Genomic DNA, 22,863 nt, shown 5'->3' on the forward strand with positions numbered 1-22,863 from the left:
TAAATATAAAAACGAGCCAAAATGTTCGAATAATCGTATCGCCTCTTCCAAGATTGTCCATTTTTGTGCGCAATCTGAGCGCGAATTAGAGAGAATTTACCGCACAAGCTGAGCGCGAATTAGGGAGAATTTACTATACGAAGTTATCGCTTGTGGACGAACTTCTTAAAGAACGGTACCACTGTAAGATACCATTAGTATTCGAGGCTGGTACTTTTTTCTCACCTCGGTTCGAGCCGAGGACCGCGGCTCTACGGTGTTATTCTCGAACTATTCGTTTAAATGTTTGGTTGTCCGATTGCAGGCGATGCGTCAAGAGGAAGCGACTACTACGGCGCGTACATCGGGCCCCTGAACTGCTCGTCCGATGGAAACCAGAACGTCTCGTGCAAGGGAATCAAGGGCGTTGTCTACGGCGTGGACGACTCGACGTTCTTCATAAAGGGCTTCACGTACGATGGGGCCGCGATAGACGTGTTCTTTTGGGCCAACAACGGAACTACTCCCGGCCCGAACGGTTACATAATCCCGTATCCGCCGGTGGAGTTGGGCAGGTAAGGCCCCGTTGTCCATTCCGAGCCGATACTTTCACCGTCGTCGACTTCCGTTCGATGCGTTTGTTATCGCGTAGTTTTCCCACGACTCGCGACTTTCGCTTGTCGAGAAGCGAGCTGGCGATCAGCTGAAAAATCCGTGCAATTCGTAACAACATGCTCTCCCACGTACGGTCAGATAGAATCTGCTTCTCGGATAATTTGGTCTATCTTGTCCACTCGGAGAAACCGATTTCCATTGGATCCAGCCGGATTCTTTGCGCTCGTTGCTGTCTTATCCGCGAAACGTAGACATTTCTTTCGATCTAAAATTAATATAAAAAAGCTAAATATACCAAATTTAATTTGGAAATTATTCATTGGCTCGAACAGCTTCTTCTAGAGTTAGCAACCGTTTACAAATTCGAGACGCGTGTGTGTTTTCACGGCATTTCTCATTACTGCGCACGAAAACTTCGGGCGATAACATGTTTATTTCTTCAGTGATTTTGCGTTTTGATTAGCTCGAAGTGTTGGGTGTCGTTACTTCGGCTGGATCGTGGTCTACCACCTCGCCTAGAATCGCTTAGCTGATCCTGTCCCTCTAAAAATCTAGTAATCAATTAAATTAAGATCTCGTCGAAATTTTCTCCCAGTAGAAATAATTGAACGATCCTTTTTGGAGAGTAAATGTCGTCGTCTCTGCCGGCAGCGTACAAGACCTTTCTCGCGTTTCAAAACGAAATGTAACCGTGGAAAGGGATAGGGCAGAGTGGATTTTTCAGGGGTGCGATTTTTTTGGCGGCTCGTAGGGCCACTTGAAAGGGAGCCGAGGAAGTCTTGTTCTCGCACGAGCGACCAGGAACGAAAAGGAGAAACGCGTTTGGAAGGTGGTTGGCGGCGCGTGCGGTCAGGGTTGACGCGCGCCACAAGAAAGGGAAAGAAAGGAGGAGAGAGAGAAAGGAAAGAAGAAAGAAAAAAAAGTAAGGGGCAGGGGGACTGGGGAGGCCGATAGGGGGCAGTCGGACGAAAGCGGCATACCGTAGCCAAGGGATGAAATGAAACTCAAAGAGCATGTTGTGCGGAAACCGGGGGGGGGATGAACGCGGGAATCGGGGATGGAAACAGGAGGAAGGCCGGACGAATAGATCGCGGGGGTGCAGTTAATAAAACGGGAATTATACGCCGATCTCGTTCGGATTTCATCCGCGCGAGCACTTTATTACGTTTCGTCTCGCAGCCGCGCCGCGCCGTTGCTGCTCGTCTCTGTCGAGCTCTTGGAATAAACAGCCACTTCGACCACCCCCGTTCGAAACTGTGTTTTTGTAAATTGACTACGCGGGGGTGGCAAAATTCGCGAGGTTAAATAACTGCGGACGATCGGTGTCGTTCGTTCCATCTTCGTTCGGATCCGGTACTGGTTTAAACTTTAATTGGACTATCGAGATCCTAGGAGTTGAATCTACTGCTCGAACCCCCCTTGATAATAGGAGTAGCCATGTTGTCTGCTGACAAAGTTTTCTTTTCCTCTTATTTGTTAGTAAAAATTATTTTCACAGTACGCGTATTAAATGTCAATTGTATTTGATCTGTGCACAGGTCATCTATTAACAAGGTGACAATGTTCGTTCAGTCCAAAAGAAGACGACATTATTTATGGATAGATAGTGAATTTTATTCATTTATGATAAAAATAATTAGACGAAACGGAATACATCTTTTTCACAATTGGAAGAATTTAACAATTTTAATATACAGGGTGACCCGAAAATGTCTCGCAATCCGGAAACGGGAGGTCAGAATTCCTAGCTCAGAATTCCAAGCTGAGGATTCCAAGCTCAGAATTCCAAGCTCAGGATTCCAAACAGAGGATTCCAAGCTCAGAATTCCAAGCTCAGGATTCCAAGCAGAGGATTCCAAGCTCAGAATTCCAAGCTCAGGATTCCAAGCAGAGGATTCCAAGCTCAGAATTCCAAGCTCAAAATTCCAAGCTCAGAATTCCAAGCTGAGGATTTCAAGCTCAGAATTCCAAGCAGAGGATTCCAAGCACAAGATTTCCAGCTCAGAATTCCAAGCTGAGAATTCCAATTATTCGAGTCTTGCGGCTCGTTTTTATAATTGTGGACAATTTATAACTATAAAAATAAACCGCAAGGCTCGAACAATCGTATCTCCTCTTCCCAAATTGTCCTTTTTTTGTGCGCAATCTAGGCGTCAATTAGAGAGACATTACTAGAGATTTCGATGGAAAGAGCCTGTTCCCGATAGCGCAACAAGCAAAAAATCTTTCTCGAAAGCAGGTCGATGAAATGAAATTGAAAATGCAACAGGCGTTGTTAAGACAATTAGGAGCACAACGAACGACCACGAATATCCACTGTTTTTTTCCTCTGTCCAGGGAGCCGCAGGAGCTACAAGCGTACCACAATGCGGACATCATCCTGGAGTTGCCTGCCGGGAAGAAGATACGAAACGCGAACTGGCTGAGCCTTTGGTGCAGACGATTTGCCGTGAGTGAACCTCGATGTGCTCGATCGTTAGGCGTCGAAGCCGACGAAAAAGAATTGCCGCGCGACAATTATCTCCGTCTTTGACGAGACCGTGTCGAAGTTCCTCGATGTCGCGGGAGCTCTGCTCGCCGGAAAAGTTGATCGCAAATACGGCAGAAACGCGACAACAAAGCCCGGAAACAAAGTCAAACGTTGACTTCGTATTTGCGCGAACTTCCCTCGGGTTTCCGTGCTGGCCGCGGATTATGAAAAACAAGCCTGCAGGGAGGAGATAATAAAAATTAGCTCGACAGACGGTTTTAACTTTGAGGATGGATCCAAAGTACCGAAGTTCCGTGCGTGTACGTCCGACGAGAGAAATTATGGGATTAAACGGAATAAAATTTGCCGGGCCGGGGGCGCCGCACGGATTTGAAAACGCGGCGGAGGACACGCGGGGGGAGAAAGGGAGGAGGATGAGGAAAATACGGCGCACGAATTCCCGTCGCCCGAGGAATAAAACGACAATCCTCTCCGTAATCTCTCGCGCGGTATTTCCGATAAATTTGTGCGACATGCTCGGGCGTGTCTGGGCCGGGAAAGACGGCGCGCCGTTTCGTTCGAAGGGGCTACGATGCGCGGAGAATGGAGATAACTTGATTTTTGAGGAGATCCACGGGGCGCACCGTCGCCTATCGGACGCGCATTCGTGGTCAATGGCGCGTGTCGGATGGATACGGAAGCCGGGAGCATGGGGCCTGCACGCGCCCCCGCACACGTGCAACCCTCCGCGCCGTTTGTGTGCACGCATCTAAGCATGCATTTAAGTCGTTTCTCTTCCCCGCGCCGCTCGCCTCTTCCGTCGCCGCGCTTTGCTTTTTCCGGTCGGTTTGGGACGGATGGCTCCTGGAAACAGGCGAATCCGGGTGTCTTTAATTGCTTGATTCAGGCGGCGCGGCGTCTCGTAAATGGCGCCGTAAATTAATCGTCGGAACTTCGGCGGTTCTCGCAATTTTACGGCGAGATCTCATCCGGTGGTTGGAGGAACTATTGTTTGGTAGTCGGAGAACGCGAATCTGCTTAACGCGTCGGCTACCAACATTTGCTTGTTCTCCAATTTTGTTCGCTTCTTGATACTTTTATTTTGTGTCCTTTTAGTTTGTTCATTTTCTGTTAAAAAAAGGTTAACACGTCTTGTGCGATCAACGGGAAGGTAATTATGCCGGAAAACAAACGAAAGGCACAGCAATTAGTCGCTACAAGCTAACCGTCTTCACTACCCTACGTTTTCATTTACTTAAATTCTTAATTACAACAATGGAATAAAATTGTGTTTCTTTCTGGAAGAAATTAGTAACGTCCATGTTTATTAGATTATTTATAAAATTGTGTTTCTTTCTGGAAGAAATTAGTAACGTCCATGTTTATTAGATCATTTATAAAATTTTGATTCTTTCTGGAAGAAGTTAGTAACGTCCACGTTTATTATAGATCATTTGTAAAATTGTGTTTCTTTCTGGAAGAAATTAGTAACGTCCATGTTTATCAGATGATTTATGAACTCTTGATAACGAATCTGTCTCGTTATCGTAATGCAAGGGATTGAAGCGAGTAATATTAAAAGGGACACGAGTTTCCCGAAGACAGAGACGATGGTAAACCGGATAAGGACGCATTAGGCGCTCAAAGGGCCTGGGTGAAGGACCTACGGAATACGAGAGAACGAGTAGCAGCTCTCGAAGGGCCCGAGGGTTAATAAGAACAGAGATTCGTTTGTATCGAGCAAATTTGTGCCCGGTTTTACGCGCATTTTACGGTGCAATATCCTCGCACGCTCCGCGGAGGGAGTCGCGCGGAGCTTAATAAATCTGTCCATCCCTTTCGCGATCCACCCTCGCACGCCCACTCGCTTACCCGCAAATCCAGCCGGGTCGTTCGCTCGCGCACAAAAGTCAGTGTATCGCCAGCCAGAAGATTTCCGAGGGGAGAGAGCGAGTGCGAGAGCGAGAGAGGGAGAAAGAGAGAGAAAGAGAGAGGGAAAGGAGAAAAGGTTTGAAACGAGCATATCGACGGCGCGGAGAGAGAGCCGGAGCTTTTGCTCTTATATTAGGAGGGCTTTAATATCGAAGTCTGAGGGGTGCTCCCATACCGTGACAACCCTCCATCAGACACGCTCTGTCACCGCAAAACGCGCTGTCCGCCGCCCACGGTCCGTTCTACAGGGTGTCCCGTTACGAACCCGTCGCCTCACCCCACGTCGTAAGTGATCGTCGAACCTTTCGTTATAAATCGATCCATCCCGCTCTCTCTCTTTCTCTTTATCTTGCACTCCCTATCGCCGAGTGCACCGATCGGGGAACACGAGTGGAAGCCAGACGCGGCGACAACGAGGAGGTGGAGGGTTAGGGAGCGGAGGACCCGATGAATGTATGATCGCGATTTTACGATACGAATACGGAAAAGGGCTTTCGCGTCGTTTCACCAAAGATTAAAGCCCGCGCCTCTGAAAGATACACCTCGGACGCTACGATCGGTCCCGAATATTCTATTTCCACGAGATGCGGTAACGTCACCCTAATTGACGCTAAGATTGTGCAAAGAAAATGGTCAATTTGGGAAGAGGAGATACGATTATTCGATCTTGCAGCTCGTTCTTATAATTGTTGACAATGGGTAACTATAAAATCGAGTTGCAAGGCTCGAATAATAATATCTCCTGATCCCAAATTGTCCACTTTTGTTTCTAAACTGAGCGTCAATTAGGGAGACATTACTGTACGCCGCGTGCTATAATAAATTCTCTCTAATTGACGCTCAGCTTGTACACAAAAATGGATCATTTGGGAAAAGGAGATACAATTATGCGAGCCTTGCGGCTCGTTTTTATAGCAACCTATTGTCAACAACAATAAAAACCAGTTGCAAGGCTCGCACAATCGTACCTCCTCTTCCCAAACCGTCCATTTTTGTCTCCAAGCTGAGGGTCAATTAAGGAGATACAGGTTGCAGGAATTCGTGTTATTATAGCGCGCGACGTACAGTAATGCCTTCCTAATTGACGCTCAGCTTAGAAACAAAAGTGGACAATTTGGGACGAGGAGATATTATTATTCGAGCCTTGCAACTCGTTTTTTATAGTATTGTTGACAGTTCGTAACCATAAAAACGAATCGGAAGGCTCGAATAATCGTATCTACTCTTCTAAAATTGTCCATTTTTCTGCGCGATCTGAGTGTCAGTTAGGGAGACATTACTGTACTGTCCCGCAGACTTTAGATTTTAGCAGTAATATGAATAAGGAGGAAATATGGAGGAAAGCGAAAGAAGGGGAGGGTTTTGTACCGGAGTACCAGAGGACTCCTCGATAAGACTATCTATTTATTAGGCTGTCCCATAAGTTCGAGGCGTCCACTGTTAACATTTTCTTGAAATATCTGTGAGTTTTGGAGACTTCGAGGTATCGGACACCTCTTTGAACCGACAAATTCCAGGTCCGGAACGTAGTCGATTTCCGAGATCAAAATTTCCTTTCCGAAAGCGATCGAAGCATTTTCCTTCTTCGCAAGCGGCTCTGTGCTTCCTTCGCGAAACTCGTACAGCCGAATATGCTCGATGCCTTCTCTAGACCGAACTCGATCGTCCAAACTCTTTTCCCTCGCTCGCTTGTCGCTCCGCGACCACACTTCGCGAAGTATAAACGCATTCGCGGCACGAACTTATGGGACGATATAATAAAAACCCTTGTACAATCGTACGCAATGAAATCGCAAGAACGGTCCAGGAATACCGATTCAAAACCAGTTGCGGAAACGCGTCGACCGCGTCTTCGTCTGCTGGAAAGCGTAGGACGCAACCGCTACAAGATGACGCACCCCAAGATTTCGGTTTAAAAAAAAAAAAGGGAGAAGATCTCCGAAATCGGTGCGTATCGAAGGAGAAAACTTCCAAGAGGAGAGATCCGTTCCATCCGTGATTCACAGAAGCCCGAGCCGACTCGATGTACCCCGGTTGCTCGAGAGTCGGGGGGTGAGCGAAGGTGGCTGATACACAGAGGGGTAGACGCGGGTTTTGCTTGGGTATCCGGTAGACAGGAACTGTCTGTCTATCTGTCTGTCAGCCGACACACCCTCGCGCACCGTCGAAGGATGTATTGTCAGGAATAAGCCTTCTTCTTGTTCGGTTTTCCTTTTCCCACCCCCGGCCGGAACGCGCGAGAGGCGGGGAGAAAGAGCGCCCGGGCTTTCTTTGAAAGGAACCGCCGCGGAGATATCCATGGTCGATATCAAGCCGACGTCTCAATGGGCCACTGATTCGGATAGGATTTAGTAATTTTTCCCCGCGCCACCCCCTCGGCTCCTGTTCCACCCCCTTCGGGCTCGGCCAACGTCCAAAACGGCGCTTTCGCCCGCGACGATGGAAGCCCGCGATGCGGTCTCTGCCTCCGGATCTTGTCCGCGGGGCTTCCTCGGGGAATCCGAAACGTTAAAGCCGTTGATCGGTCTTTCATCTCTCGTCCCCCCTTCCTCTCCTCGTACCCGACACGCTGTCCCCTCGGCGAATCTATCGGAACCCATGGGAATCGCCGTTTGACCGCTATCGAGGAAAGCGCCGGCGACGAAAGAACGCGCAAGAATTCCGCGGCTACTCTTCTTCCCTTGTTCCGTGAGAATCGACCATGGTCGCGCGACGCGAACTATTACGGAAATGAAAAAAAAACCGAATCGCGTTATCCCTCGATCTCGTACGTGTCTCGCGCATTTACGAATGCGGTTCGTGCCGCGCAAATTTAATCTTCCCCCGGTATCTTTCACGCGATTCCTGCGCGCGCGCGCGCGCGCCATTGCTCCTCCGCCCCACGGTGGGGTGCAACGACGAGGTTGTGTCAAAATCAAAGTGCTTTTCATATAAATGAGACAAAGTTATGCTAGTTTTTCTTTACACGAAAGTTAGAGTGTACGAGAAACCAAAAAGTAGGGGGAACTTGGTTCGAACGTTTTCTTAGCTTTGTAAATTAACGTTAAGCTTGGGGTATTGCAACGAAATTGCGATGTATCCGATAACCGTGTACATTGGAATCTTCTCGTGACATAGATTTCGACACGCTGATTTCAAATCCGGTCGCAAAATTTATCCATCGCATTAGCATTCTGCAAACAAAAATCGATCGTACAGCAATCGCGACAAAATAACCCGAAAGAATAGAATGCTAGATATAATAATATATAATATAATCGAGCGGTATATTTGTCCGAACCAACATTTTTCTCCACACATTTCTCTATTTTTCTCCTGTTCCACATTTCGGTTTCGACGTGAAAAAATAGCTTTGTCTCTTTTCTTCCCAAAACTCCTCGATTTCGACCCAGTTTACCCGACGAGACCAGTTTGCATTTATCAAGCCACTTTGCATTATCATTACGAGTCGAACGACTAGATTTATCCGATAATTATCGGCTGCAAAAATATTTTTACAATCTCGATAATCGTAGAGTAAGAAATCCGCCGTTGCGACGGGTTCGACGACAACAATGGAACGACGAGCGAAAATTCGCACGGTTGTTTTGGTCGCTCTTGGTTTCGGAAGTTCCGCGGAATATCCCCGATTAGGTTTCTTAAACGGTAAATTATGTGTTCGGCGGTGAGCGAATTTAAATTCCATCGGGATGGGTATCCGTCCAACCAGCGCGGCGGTCGGCCGTGATGGTTGTGTTTTAACCGGAAGAAGAAAGGGTCGTCCTGTGGGCGTGTCACGGCATTTGCATCTGAATTCCCGTTCTCTTTCCACGAACACTGGAGTTAATTAAACGCCTCATAGTTTTCGGGGAGGGATGACGAAGTACGAGTGCTCGTGGCACCAAGTGGACGATCCTAGACCGCGGAGAACGTCGATTAATAACCGTTTCAAACGGATCCCGAACACCGCTCCCGAAAATAATAGGGCCCTTGGGGAGACAATACAACGCGATTCTCTTGCGAACTGCTTTGCTTCGGGGGCGACGAATTCGACTCTTTGGCTTTGTCAACTGGCGGAAGATAGAATTAATTTGCCGGAGCTTTCGGAAACGTTGTTGCTCGATGCTCTCGAACAGGATTTCGAAAGCTTCTCCACGATCTTTGGAGAAACCGCGAACAGCATTCGCGACTTAATTTTCGCGGGAAAGTGTTCGCGGAAGCGAAGCGCGAGCGTTGCGAGAGCGGTATCGAAAGAATCTGTCACCGGTTACACACGGTGGTTGGGAGGGACAAGCGTTGTCGAGCAACGCGGCGATGACACGAGCAACAGCTCTCGTATAAATCGTTTGCATTGACAGTATTTATTGTGCTGGAACGGCGAATGTTTTCCAGTCACGTTGAAGGTTGAAGTACTCCTCCGGAAAACATTCCATGCCGTGCCGTTTCGCTCTTCCCTGTCGGCCGGCGCTAATCGCCGATCGGAAACCAGTAATATCGTCTACAAATATTTCATCGATAACACGTCCAACCGTGCCCGCGATAAAGCAAAATAGGGTTGAGGACGAGCGCGTGGCAAAATATATTTTTCCATCCCCGGAACCCGGAGGAATATTTCTATTAATTCGCGCGTCTCCGTCGGCCCATCGACGTTTCGGGGAGGCCCCTCCATTAAATCTAAATTACGAACCACGCCTCCGACGTGTTCGCCAAAACAAGAATGCAAATCTGAGGGTATCGATCCGACGACCAAATAAACTATAAAACCGCGGTCCAAGTCTTCTTCGACGTAGTCGCCCCGAGCATCGAATCGCTGTTGGCTCGACCCACATAAGCAGCGTCGTTTTCTTTCGGTTCGCGATCGCGATTTGAGTTTTAATTTTTGAGATTCCGCACGAGCATCGAAGGGCGACGTTACTCGCCCTATTAATTATTGCTAATAATCATCCGAACGAGTCTGCGAAAACCGCGGAAAATCGTTGCGACCGTCGCCCTCCGTCGTCCTTAGCGATCGAAAACGAATCCGCAGACCCATCGAAGAACTGGGAAAATGGCGGGTTCGTTCTCCGAATTAGAAGCTGTCGACGAAGCTAAAAAATTGTGTTCTCGTTTTCAACGAACTTGCTGGCCGAGCCGCCGCCAGGAAGGGGATGGAAAAAAGTTGTCGGAGCAGGTTGTCCGGTCGTTGCGCTCGGGCGATCGAAGTTCGAGACGACTGATATCCGTCCATCGGTCGGCCAGATTTATTCCAGGCGACAACGGTGTCCGGATTTCGCGTTACTTCTGTAACGCGAAGTTGTAAGTCGGGAATTGGATCGGGCCCATCGCTAGCCCTGGGCTAAGATTGTTGCGCATGGGCAGAGAGCAGCTCGCCGGGTCGATGTTGGCCGGGGCTGGCTGACTGGCTGCCGGCTGCTACCCCGAGGATGCTCTCCCCTTTCTCTTCTCCTCTATCTTCCCACCCTTCTGGCCTCTGTCCTCCCCCGCAGTCCTGCTCGAACCTTCCTCTCTGTCTCGGTTTCGCTTCCTCTTCCCTCCAAAATTCTTGCCCCGTCCTTCTCCCTCCTCCGGCCTGCTGCCCACCCACCCCTCTGTCTTCCTCTGTCCTCTTTGCCACGGTTTCGCGCGCTCGCTTCCGCTTCCAGCTTTTGTAGCAGCGTATCCGCAGTCGTCCGGCCGCCCCATTCTTCGAGATCATTTTTCGAAAAATTCCTCCACCCCTCCGTTCTCCGTGCTCCGTTCTCCGTTCTCCGTTCTCCAACCGCGACGACCCTTCGCCCGTTCAGCCGCGCTCCGTGATTTTTGGCGACTTCCACCACCTCCGCTTTTGTCGTTTTTATTCGACAATCCTGAACAGACTTCCTGCGGCTCGGCTTCTTTGTGGCCGGTCCAAAGGGACGCCATTTTGCTGCGAGCCGGCCGATGGCCACGAGGTCGCCAAAGGACCGCGGCGCTCTTCGATCGGAAACCAAGCAAGCTGGTGGCTCTTTGAGCTTCGAGGTGGCCGAGCCGCTAACGAGGATTTTTCTGGAAACCAAGCTTCGGGTTTTTTTTCGGTCGCAAAGCCGAGTAAAATCTCTCTCTCTACCGTCGCGATGAAAACTCGCGGGACTCCGAGCTCCGATTAATCATCGCGCGAGCTTTCTGTCGTAAAATAAATCGTAGATCGAGAGACGAGGTTGTGCCAAGGTTATTTCCTTCGCCGAGGAAAAAGAGCATGATCGCGACGACGGCGGATTAATCGCGCGGAATGCTAAAATAGCAGAGGCTGCGGAGGCTAGAGCGAAAAATTCGAGGCTGCGCGGCATAACGAACTGAACAGCGACGCGCGGTCCGCCATTTTGAAGCGACCGCGAAACGCCGCACACATTTCCGAGCGGCGGTCGCGGTACATCGGATGCATCGAGTTGCATCGGGTTGCATTCTGGTGTAGGAGGGCGCGCACACGGAGCGCAAGGGCGTAGCTGGCGGCAGGCCAAAACTCTATGAAATTACCCTCGGAAAAAACGGCGCGGCGTCGGCGTCGGCGTCGCGACGCGGACCATTGAGACGATAAAGCGTCGCTCGGGCTGGCCATCGCACCGAATCCGTTCCGGTGCCGCGTTTTAGACGCGTTATCGGCTCGAGAAACGTGCTGGCTATGTAGCCGAACGAGGAGCACACTGTAAAATTAACACATCGCCGACCGGTAGTTTCACGGCTATCGAATCGATGAATAAATCGAGAGCGTCCAACGCCCTTGCTCCTTTTAGCAAATGTGAAACTCGGTGAACGCATCTGTCGTTGCTTTGTTCATCGTAGAATTAAAATTAACCGCGACGATTCTATGCAAATCGTTTTTATTACGAGACACGGTAAATGAGCCGTTTATTTTGAAAGTGGCATAAGTAGTCACTTTACCGTGATGAAAAGTGGCGATTTTTTAATGTTTATACGAAATTATTTATACTGAGAAAAATATCGGTATCCTGAGATAATAAATATTGGGTTGTCCGGAAAGTTCGAGTCGATTTTCGGCAAGTAGCGTGAGAGACCTGGCCGAATATATCACAATTATTGAAAACAAATGACATGTGTACATATTCTAAAAGAGATAACTTCAGCCATATTTGGAAAGAAGTTTGGTTACGATTCGTTCATTTTTATCAGTTTTGTACGCCTTAGAATATGGTGGCAAACAAAGAGCATTATAGGCATTTAATGCTTTTCTTTTTCCGAAAGGGCAAAAATGCCGCACAAGCGGCAAATAAGATATGCGCTGTTTATGGCGAGGATGCTGTAGCCGAAAGAACTGTGCGGAAGTGGTTTGCTCGGTTTAAAGCTGGAAATTTCGACCTTGAAGATCAAGAACGCCCAGGTAGGCCGTCCACCACAGACGAAGATACGATTAGAACAGAAATCGAGAATAACCCACGCTCAACATCACGTCGATTAGCAGGAATGCTAAATAAATCAAAATCAACCATCCACGATCGTACTGTGAAGCTTGAACGTGTTGAAACGCAAACCCTTAAATATATCGACTTAAAAACAAAGCGACTTATGCCACTTTCAAAATAAACGGCTCAAATGTAAGTAATAAGTAGGCTGCGGATTTGATGCATTTTTGACAAAAATGAACAGGTCGAGAAGAAAATTCTAAACGCGTGAGGAGAATTTACGAATATTTTTATATTCTGTACAACCTACGAAAATGATTTGATCCAACTTCGGTACGTTTCTCGTAATCGAGTTGGACAATTTTTATTTTGCATAAAAAACTGCGCTCTTCGAAACGAACTGTAGCTGGACGATAAAACGGGGCTGTTCCAAAACATCGAACACGAAAATCCTACAAACGTTCCAGTCGAACGCTTGCTTGATACGTTCAGTGTCGCGCGAGTCACGTATGGGTAACAGTAATTTTTAACTGGGTTATCGAAACACATTTTTACTGCAATATATCGAACAAGTTGAATGTTACTAGGGTTTGTAGAATACAAAATAGCTGAACCGATATTTCCTATGGTAAATTTTCACTTGCTAGTTTCGGTGTCGTTAATTAAATGACTTTGACATCGTGCGAATTTTTCGAGTTAATTATTTGGCACTTGATGCGTTCAACCCTCGTACTCCAACAACGAGTAAGCCTCGCGATGAAAATTTCAGACACGAATCTCAATCGCCTGTGCTAAATCGGAACAAAATTCGATTCTACTCTTGTCAAAGTACAGGAACGAAACTAAACGAAGGAGAGAGTACAAAAATTGTCTCGTTCTGTCAGGGAGGAAGGCCGAAGAAGGCCCAATTAACGCAGACGCGAAAGAAATCGTGGCGCAAGGGACTAATACCGGATGCAACGAATAGAAAGTTGCAGAGAAGATGATAAAACGAAATTGTTTCTCTCCAATAACAACGATGAGAACTGGAGGGTCCTCGCGATCGGCGATAGAACGGAAAACAGGAGAATTCTCGTGCTCTGTTCGCAACGTGTTAACAGGAATACGTATAAAACCTCGAGGATCCTCCCAGTTTTTCTGGTCCGAGGAAAACTCGCCGAGGAGGGTGGAAGCCTAGAAAAGTAGGGGGTAGAAGGTCGGCGGACGGTCGTCTCCCATCCCCCCAAGGGGTACCATATGAACGGTAGCCGCGTAGCCAGCATTCGGATACACATAAGTGGTCGAGTACACACGAGTCGACGTGGAAATGAAATAGCAAGCGAAGTGGTTGGCCGGCGATGCTGCGGAAAAAGGAACGCGTCGACGTTCACCTGCGGACAGGGACACGAGGGGCGCGCGGGGGTGTGGCGCGAGGGGGGTTGGGGTGCAGTAGAGAGGACGATAGCGAGGGAAACGAGGCAAAGTGGAGCGAAGTTAGCATCGCGCGTCTGACCACCAGCGTATTTCAGCAAAAGTTATCATTTTTCGTTGCCCAGTTAGCCCTCTCCTACCCAACCCCGGCGTTCGTCCGCCCCCACTTCAACCCCCTTCTCGCCCTGATTCGCCGACCGTATTTCTTTCGCGTCTCGCTCGAAATTCTCCCTCCAGCCCCCCCCCCTCTCCGACGGTGTCTATTCTTCCGGTTTTCTCTGTTTCAACTTCTGCTTCTATCCTTCCCTCTTGTCTCCATTTTTCACCCTTCTCGTTTTATACGATTTTCTTCTACTTGTAGCCGGTCCCTGTCGCTCTTCCTCTGAGACCGTCTTCGTTCTACGCGGCTTCTCGACCGGCTCTCTCTCTCTCTCTCTCTCTCGTTCTAGACCGCGTCCTCTCCGTCCCTTTTCCTCGTCCGAACCCTTCTCGTGCTCTTGCTCTTGCTCTTGCTCCCTCCGTTCCTCGCGGTCCTCTCTTTCCCGCCGATCCTCGGCCCGGCCGGTGACTTCTCTTTCGCACCCTCTGTCATCCGTTTTCCCCTCTATATATCGTCCTCGCTCCCGACACGCCGATTGGACGAGAGCTCGCGAAAGTTCCAGGTATCCCGGAGGACCGCCCACGCCGGTCCTCCTGCCGCCACCGACGCCGACGCCGATGCCGATGCCGGGAAAGTTTCGTCATTCGGTGCAGGACAGGGAATCCGACGGTGCTGATGCGGCGAGGCACACGCTCGACCCTCTCGTCTCTGTGTATACCTTCGGAATTGCGAAGCCCCTATTCAGAAATCGCGGTACACCTCCCTCTTTCTCTCTCTCTCTCTCTCTCTCTCTCTCTCTCTCTTTCTCTTTCCTCTCTCTCCCTCCGATATCCCGTAATTAAAGCGCCAAGGTGAAGTCCCCGTCGACACACGCGAACTTTGAACCCGCGCTGTCGGTTTCTCGGATAGTCTTCCGGTGGCAATGAACGCCCTAGTAACGTCTCTATGCGGCGCATAGGCGCACGCTGGTTTCGGTCCGTGCACGTTCGAGTTTTAGTCCGCCGAAGTTAATTTTCGACTTTGGATCTATGCGCGCAGCAATTACTCCTCGACCTCGGCGGAAAATCAGAATCACGTGCTTGAATAGCTTTTGTTGTGCTGCGACGTTACTTGTCGTAGCTAGCCGGTCCAGTTGCGGAATCACAGAGAACGTGTTCTTCTTTTCCTGTTATTAAATTTTAAGGTTGCATCGAGAATGAAAGACATTCTACAGATCCTTGCGAAACTAAATAGCAAGTACTTACACAGTTTAATGATTTCGAGAAGCTGGAATTCGTACGTCGATGCTTTATAATTCTCCGAATATGTTTGCTGCTTCAACATTGATTGCCTCGTTATCCGTACGTGGATAACAGAATTGTTTCCTCACATTTGAGAATTAATTTTATCTATTGCTTATTTATTTTTGCAAAATTAATACTATCAATCGATCTGTCGCATCTTCCTGATTTTATTTGGATCCATCGAACGTAAGAGTGTTGCAAAAGTAATCGATGTCTTACAACTCAACTTTTCAATGTTAATTTGCTTAGACAAAATACTTTAGTTTTATGAAATTTTTGTGCTCGTTAACGCTGCACTGGATGCGTTAAATTACACTTACTCGTTCTTGACGCAGATGCACAAAATCCGCAGTCTAGTCATTATCTAGTCATTATTACTTTTGGCTTCTTATTAGACGAGTCGATATACAGTAAACTCTCCCTAATTGACGCACGAATTGTGCACAAAAATGGATTATTTGGGAAGAGGAGACACGATTATTCGAGCCTCGCGGCTCATTTTTATAATTGTTGACAATCGGCAACTATAAACACGAGCCGCAAGGCTCAAATTCGCAAGGCTCCTCCTATTCTGAATTTTTGTTACAACTTCTTAATAAAGCTCTATATGACCTACGTTTACATAACATTTTTTTCTTACTTTGTGCCACAGAATATACTGACAAAGTTTGAACATTGAAACCTAGGACAACCTGTATAGTTCTCGTGACTTCACGCATTGGACAAGGTTTTGGATATCGTGCTCCGAATTCAGCACGCTGCTGTTCGCATTGCCTGAAACGTTCGATCTTTTTTCTTCCGCGTCGCAATCTTTACGCTCCGGCATGTTTATTATCGCATAGACCCGCTTATGGTTCCTTACGTTCCCGCGCACGATTCAGCGAAACGTTGATCGATAGAAAATCAATGGTCGTTATTGGTAAATACGGGATCGGCGGGGACGGGAGGCGGCTGTCGGAAGAAATTGAAGACGCGCGGGAGCGAGAGGATCCGTGTAATTAGCCCGGCGGAACGTATTTAACGGGAGGCTTATCCCTATAGCTAGTATAAAGTTTCGGTTAAAAAAGTTCCATTAAATCCACCGTCTAAGATATAGAGGTATTACGGCGAGGGTGGCTCGTTTAATTTATCACCTACTTAAAGTCGAACGGACGGGCCCCGACGTCGACGGTGCTTTCTCGCTCGGATTTCAAGCTTCTCGCAGCCAATTGCTTCTTCCCTCTCGGACTACGGATTGGAATTTTACGAGAGGTTCGTAAAAATGGAAAAAGAACGACCGATACGTCCCGACCTTGTCGATCGCCGTGGTACACGGCCGATATCGTTTCGTCCGTGGATTCTTTGTTCGTTCGTCGCGGGACCGTGAAAATTCCGACGGAAAACGTTCGTCGCTTCGGCTCGGAGGAGAACGGTCGGCGAACCGTGTCGCAAAAATCGGTTCCCGGTAGGTTCGGTCGGAACGGAGGACACGCGAATTCCGAACGGAAGATCCGAGGAATCCGGGACCCAGTGATCGTCCGAGCGGCGTCGAGACGCCGTTCAGATTCCGCGTTATCAATTTAATCGTCCGTTAGGAGCGGCGTTGAACGATAATCACGGCGGACTACTACCGGCTGGCCCGGCAGCAATAAAGTGCAGCACAATGTGCTCCGGTCCGATGGCGAACAAGGATAAGGGGCGTTGCTATCGAGCCTAACGAGGCTCGATGTCTCAATTTCCGTAAGAACGTGCGCCTCGCAACGGGGGGTGACCGACCAGCGCGAAGGGGAACAACCGCCCCGGCTGGATGGGGATGATACGGGGCTGATAAGGCGCTAAAATAATATACAGCCGTGACCTGTCCGGAATCTCCACGACAACCATGATATCCCCGTCCTGCGTACCAACGAACGAACGCGGTCGTTAGCGTGTCCCGTGTGGGGATAATCGCCGGGGGATCGAAAGTAATCGGCAAACATGGAATAATAAGATGAGAGAGAGAGAGAGAGAGAGGGGCTCGGGGGCTTGGAAAAACGGAGACTGGATTCCTTTTTCATTAGAAAATTCTCTGCCGATAGCTCCTATCGATTTAACCTTGACACACAAGTGTTTCATTCGGACGAGTTCCAAGCTCCGGTATATATCGTTTCTACACCTGGCGCAACGAAGCTGCTACCTGACCCATCTTCTTCTCCTCGACGATCGTCCACGTCGTTGAAACTGCCGAGCCAGTCGACGTGGCCGATCTTGCTCGTCTTTTCTTGTACGATCACTGAAATTATCCTTTTAAGTACGACGCGCCACTATAGTGGCTTACTCTAGTAGCTCACTCGCTCATCGTTTGAATCAAATAATCGTCTTCGTATGCATTGTTTCACACTTCTTTTGTCTTCATATCGATTTACAACAGTCTACAGGGTGTCCCAAAAATGTCTCGGAATCCGGAAATGGCGGGTTCCTCGGATCATTCGAAGCAACTTCTTCCTTCACAAAAATGTTCTCCGAGGCACCGTGAACGAGTTATTAACGAAAAACAGTGACCAATAAGAATCGAGTACGGCTGACGCGAGGCGGCCCAGCCAACCAGCGCGCGAAGCCCAGTTCCGCTCATTGGCTCGATCGCCTCGCGCCAGCCGAGCTCGCCTCTCATTGGTCACTGTTTTTCGTTAATAACTCGTTAACGGTGCCTCGGAGAAAATTTTTGTAAAGGAAAAAGTTGTTCGAATTTGAGAATATAATTTCAACATACTGGAACATCGTTTCCATTATTAAAACTCGATATCTCGCTTCCAAGTATATTCAATTAATTGTTCCTTTCGTTCTTCTCGCAACAACATCACATTTTCGAAACAAATGCGGGACATTTTAATTCAGCGCGACAACGAAGGGTTAAGCGAATCCAATGTCATTTGTATATTGTATATTGTATATACATATATATTTGTATACATATATTTGTATATTTATATATCCAATTGTCACTGTTATAAAATTTGGTAGCCTTTTGGCTCGGTAATTCTAGCGTTATGAAAAAATATGGATGAACAAAAAAGCAGCGAAAGCGGAAAGCGGAAAGCTGGCGTACAAGCGAAGTATCACCGGCGAACGATTAGATTCCTCGTTCGTTCATGATTGCGCAGTCCTGGCTCCCCCTGCAACGGGATTGTTTCTTGATGCTATCTCCGATTCTCCAGTTTGTTAGGGGGATTTATTTGATTGAATATCGACTGCTCGGCCAGCCGCCTGTACCGTAACGAGAGTGTATATCGATATCGGCCGTATCGCGTCCGTCCACGGGGACCAGACCCCCATCAATTGCGTCCGGGGTCCTGCGTGGATCTTAATCCTGATTGACGTCGCGTCGACGCAGTCACGTTCCAATTTTTCCCTGAAAAGGCTCGCGGCAAATCCGGGAAACTCTGCTCCGAAAACCTGATCTGGGACGTAACCTTCGCCTCGCCGGTTCTCAACTTCCCGCTAAATTTTTATCGCCACGCTGGACCTAGTTTCATCGGTAGCACCGAGCTCGGGAAACTCGTAGAAAAGAACGCGAAACGAATCGATGAAAATTAGCGGCGTCCGCGACGAGGATATCATTGGACAGAGTATAAAATTTGTGCGTTTCATCTGTTCGCGTCTATTCGCGTCTTAACACGTTGTGTTAAGCAAAAGTTCTCATCAGATCACGTCACTCGAAATTCGGGTGACGCTGATTCGACTACTTACAAAGAATTTCCGAAAATATTTGGACAAATATTCTACGGGAGGTAACAAAACTATCGAATTCTTATAAAAATGGTTTATTAAAAAAGTTATTCGCAGTGTATGACATTAAAACATTCTCTGCAAAGTTGAGGTTGATCGGGACAGCTTGGACAAAAAGTTGTTGGTTTTTTCAGATTTGCTCGTCCATTTCGTATCTTTTATTCGAGCTTTTATTCGAACCGTAACTTCCTCGGTATCGTCAACATTTCTTTCTTCTACCAAGACCAATTCTCGTGACATCTCGTCGATAGTATCTTCGTAACATTCGTTATCGCTAAGATTGCATTTATCGGTATCCGAATCAGAATCCGACGATGTGATTCTATTTATGCTTCTCCTTCCGGGCAATCCGATCTCTTCCCCGTCGCGGTTATCCGAATTTGTGCGAATATCGCAACAGGTCCTTTTTTCACTGCTATACGATTCGCTAAGAACCGACTTTCTCATTTTTCTTTTCATTATCGAAAAACAATAAGGGCAGAGATTTTAAGTTATACCACTCGGTACTCGGCAAAGATTCCAATTGTTCGTGCAGGAATCGATTCATGAATCAACAGCGCACGCTTCCTATAGCGGCACGGGTGGCCTGTAGGAGATTTTGTTGTAAACACGCGTGGCAGTCAACGTGTTAAATGCATCAAATTTATAGTCCAATGATACAATTTTCACCGACTCGCGGTATCGGTTCGCAGCCTTTGCGCCAAGTACAGTAAATTCTCCTCGATTTTCCGTCAACTTGTAAACGAAAATGGACAATTTGGAAAGAAAGATACGATTGTTCGAGTTTCGCGGCTCATTTTTATAGTTGCCGATCGTTGATAATCATAGTCACGCGTAGTTATAGTAGTTATAATAGTTAACAGTATAATAGTAATATATATATATATATATATATATATATATATATATATATATATACTGATATAACTAGTACTGTTAACTATTATAATATAGTATATTATATAATATAATAATATAATATTATAATTGATATATTATAATATTATAGTATTATTATTTATATAATAATTATTATAATTATAATATTATATTATATAATATAATAATATAATATTATATATACTATATAATATACTATATTATAATAGAGTTAATAGTATTAGTTATAGTAGTATACAAACATAATCACACGTAATCATAGTGCGCGGCTCGAATAATCGTGTCTGTTCTTCCGAAATTGTCCTTGGAAAATTAGGGAGAATTCGCTGTATTTTGCAAACGGTAGAATCTCGTCGCGAAGGCGATTCCAGCTGTCGAAGTACGAGATTCGGTGGTTTCGGCGAGGTCCAAAAGAATGTTCGAGCGACTGGAAAGGAAGAGATATTGGCGCGGACGGACCCGCGAGTCGCATAATGGGACCCGATGCGAATCTAAATCCGGGCTTACGAGATAAACAGTCTATTAGGGGCTGCAGCAACCCCCTATGAAACTTGGGTCTGCGTATAACGACCAGATCAAAGGTATCGAATTGACGAGGAACCCTCGCGACTACCGCATCCCGGGTTTATAAACCGTCTTCGTCGCGCAGGATCAAGCCCGTGGCACAAAGCGACCCGTTTCCCACGGTAAGTTCGCGATTTCCATTAAACCCGGCCGCCGTTCTCCGCGTCGAAGGCTCGCGCGTCTTGCTAATTATTTTTCCTACCCCCGTTTCTAATCAACCGGGGGAGGGGGTGGGGGGATGGCCCACGGCTTATTATCGGCGACACAGCGCGCGTTCGGCTTCTTTGACTTTTCGGCTGTCGAAAGTTCGCTCGGGCTAATAAAGCGCCCCGCTAATTACCAGCTGTACCATCGACGACGCGTTCGTCCTCGTTCATCCTGTAATTAACGTCGAGGCACCGTGATCTCCAGCGGGCGGTAATTTTCGCGAGAGCAACGGCCGCGACGACCGATTCGCGCGATGCCCTTCGAGGAGGTAGCGCCGATCTCGAGCAATTTTCCTTTGATCGCGCGACGACGATCGACGTTGGAAAAATTGTACGAGGATCGGAGATCGAACGATAAGCGATCGGCGGGGATTGAATTCGCCGGATCCAATGTGGAAACTGTCAGACGGACCCTCGAGTCTCTTGCTCGGCGTCGAGGACCAATTTTGAGTGCATCGTGCCCACTCAAAACACCATTAAGCTCGAGTCCCAGTTCATCGGTGGCCAACATCTCCGGCTCCGTTGCGTTCGTATGAAGCCCGCGCACGTACACGAGCACCTAAACGCACACGCGCGCGGAAACGCCGGCCCGCGGAGGGTGGATATGATTGACGAGCCCTTAAACGAAATGGGATTAATGCGCGTGCAAATTTCGAACCCTCGGGAGAACGCCGAGCCACGGCTCGCTGATAATGATTATTATTAACGACGGAATTAGCATCCGACGACCGGCGGACTCGCGGGGCTCGAAGGGGGACCGCTCTTCGAGGCGGCTCCGATCGCTTCTTCGAAACGAGAAACACTTCGACCGTTTTACGATCGGCATCCGAGAGACTCGACCGAAGAACGAAAGACATTTTCTAGCTTCGGAACAATCGGCGGAACTTTTTCAGACTTTCAGTGTGAAAGTCTTAAAGTTGAAGTCGCTCGAAATGCCGAGGCTGATTTTCGTCGAAGCAAGCTTCTGCGAACAGCTGAAATAGGTACATTGTGTAAAAAAGGTACAGTAATGGACAATTTGGGAAGAGGAGATACAATTGTTCGAGCCTTGTAGCTCGTTTTTTATAGTTGTTGACAATTCGTGACTATAAAAACGAGGCTCAAGGTTCGAACAAAATCGTGTCTCCTATTCCCAAATTGTCCATTCTCGTGGACAATCTGAGCGTCGATTACTCAATCTAAGAGACATTACTGTACTCGGAATTTCCATCTAAAATATAAACCACTTATTTATTCGTCATAATCGATTAAAAAAGGTCAAGGTTATGTCATAACCTTGACATAACCCGAGATGATAGACAAACGATTTGTTGAGTTTTTGTGATAAAAAGAATTCGCTTGTCGAGATCGCAACGTATACGACAGAGTATTATCGTGGTGCAAAATCCAAGAATTGTCTTTCGAGTATTTTTACGCGAAAATTTTTCGCAAACGCTATATGTTCACGCTTTGTCCGTTCGGGATAAATTCCGAACGAACAACACCGCTGCGATCGAAGAATACAGAGCGAGCACAACGATGATTAGCTTGTTTGCGCGTCGCGCTCATAAACGCGAAATTTGATCGTCGTTTCTGAACTTAGAGTCGCTAGAAATCGGCACGAGAGATATCGTTGGAAATGCTGAGATTCGAACAAATTATTTGACGGACTGCTTCTGCCACTATAAAAAACGCGATCGTTTTACGTAACGCGCTTTTTAATGTTCTCTAACGAATACAACGCGGACCGGTTGGACTTTTTTTAATGCGATTAATTGCGCAGAATCGTAACGCGACGTTTAAAAATAATGGTCATCGTTGATCCGTCGGCTGGAAGGCAGCAAACCGTCCTCGGAACAGTAATTTGCAAGTGGAGCCAGGATTGCGAGCTGTCGCCTTTGAGGCGGGTCGCGCCGGTTCGGTTAATGAAGAAGTTTTCTTGCCCGGCGAGCTAGCCGACTTACCGGGAAAATTATTAATCGATCTTCCGGCGGTGCTAAAGTTCCGTTGACAAACATTTCTAAAGCCGGCGTCGCGTCGCGTCGTGTCGTCTCCGCCTCTCTCGAGCATTTAAACACATTAACCCGGAGTAGATCCGTCTTCGCGGATTGCTACTCCGAGGATAATGCGCTTCGACGGAGGGAAATTAAATTCGAAAGCCGTGGGAACAATCTCGATCAACCGGGAAACTCTGTCGCGCGTCTGTCCAGGAAAAATCGTAGCCCTTTGCACCGTCACGTTGCCGTTGCATCTACTTTCGGAACTTTATTGCAGCGCCGTTTCGAAAGTTTCGTCGCTCGACGGCGTTCCGAAACGAGAAAAATGC

General features: G+C 47.7%; 1 protein-coding gene across 6 annotated transcripts in view; it reads left to right on the forward strand.

Annotated features, from left to right (window-relative positions):
- LOC117218597 (protein Skeletor, isoforms B/C) overlaps window positions 1–22,863 on the forward strand; it is a 109,467-nt gene that overhangs the window by 62,582 nt on the left and 24,022 nt on the right. For all 6 annotated transcript variants that reach the window (XM_033467115.2, XM_033467112.2, XM_033467114.2 and 3 more), the window contains exons 3-4: window positions 305–554; window positions 2,932–3,043. In XM_033467115.2, coding sequence (XP_033323006.2) covers window positions 305–554; window positions 2,932–3,043 — 362 coding nt within the window. The remainder of the gene's footprint in view (window positions 1–304; window positions 555–2,931; window positions 3,044–22,863) is intronic.

Source organism: Megalopta genalis, chromosome 7 (genome assembly GCF_051020955.1).
Source record: "Megalopta genalis isolate 19385.01 chromosome 7, iyMegGena1_principal, whole genome shotgun sequence".
NCBI classification, from domain to species: domain Eukaryota; kingdom Metazoa; phylum Arthropoda; class Insecta; order Hymenoptera; family Halictidae; genus Megalopta; species Megalopta genalis.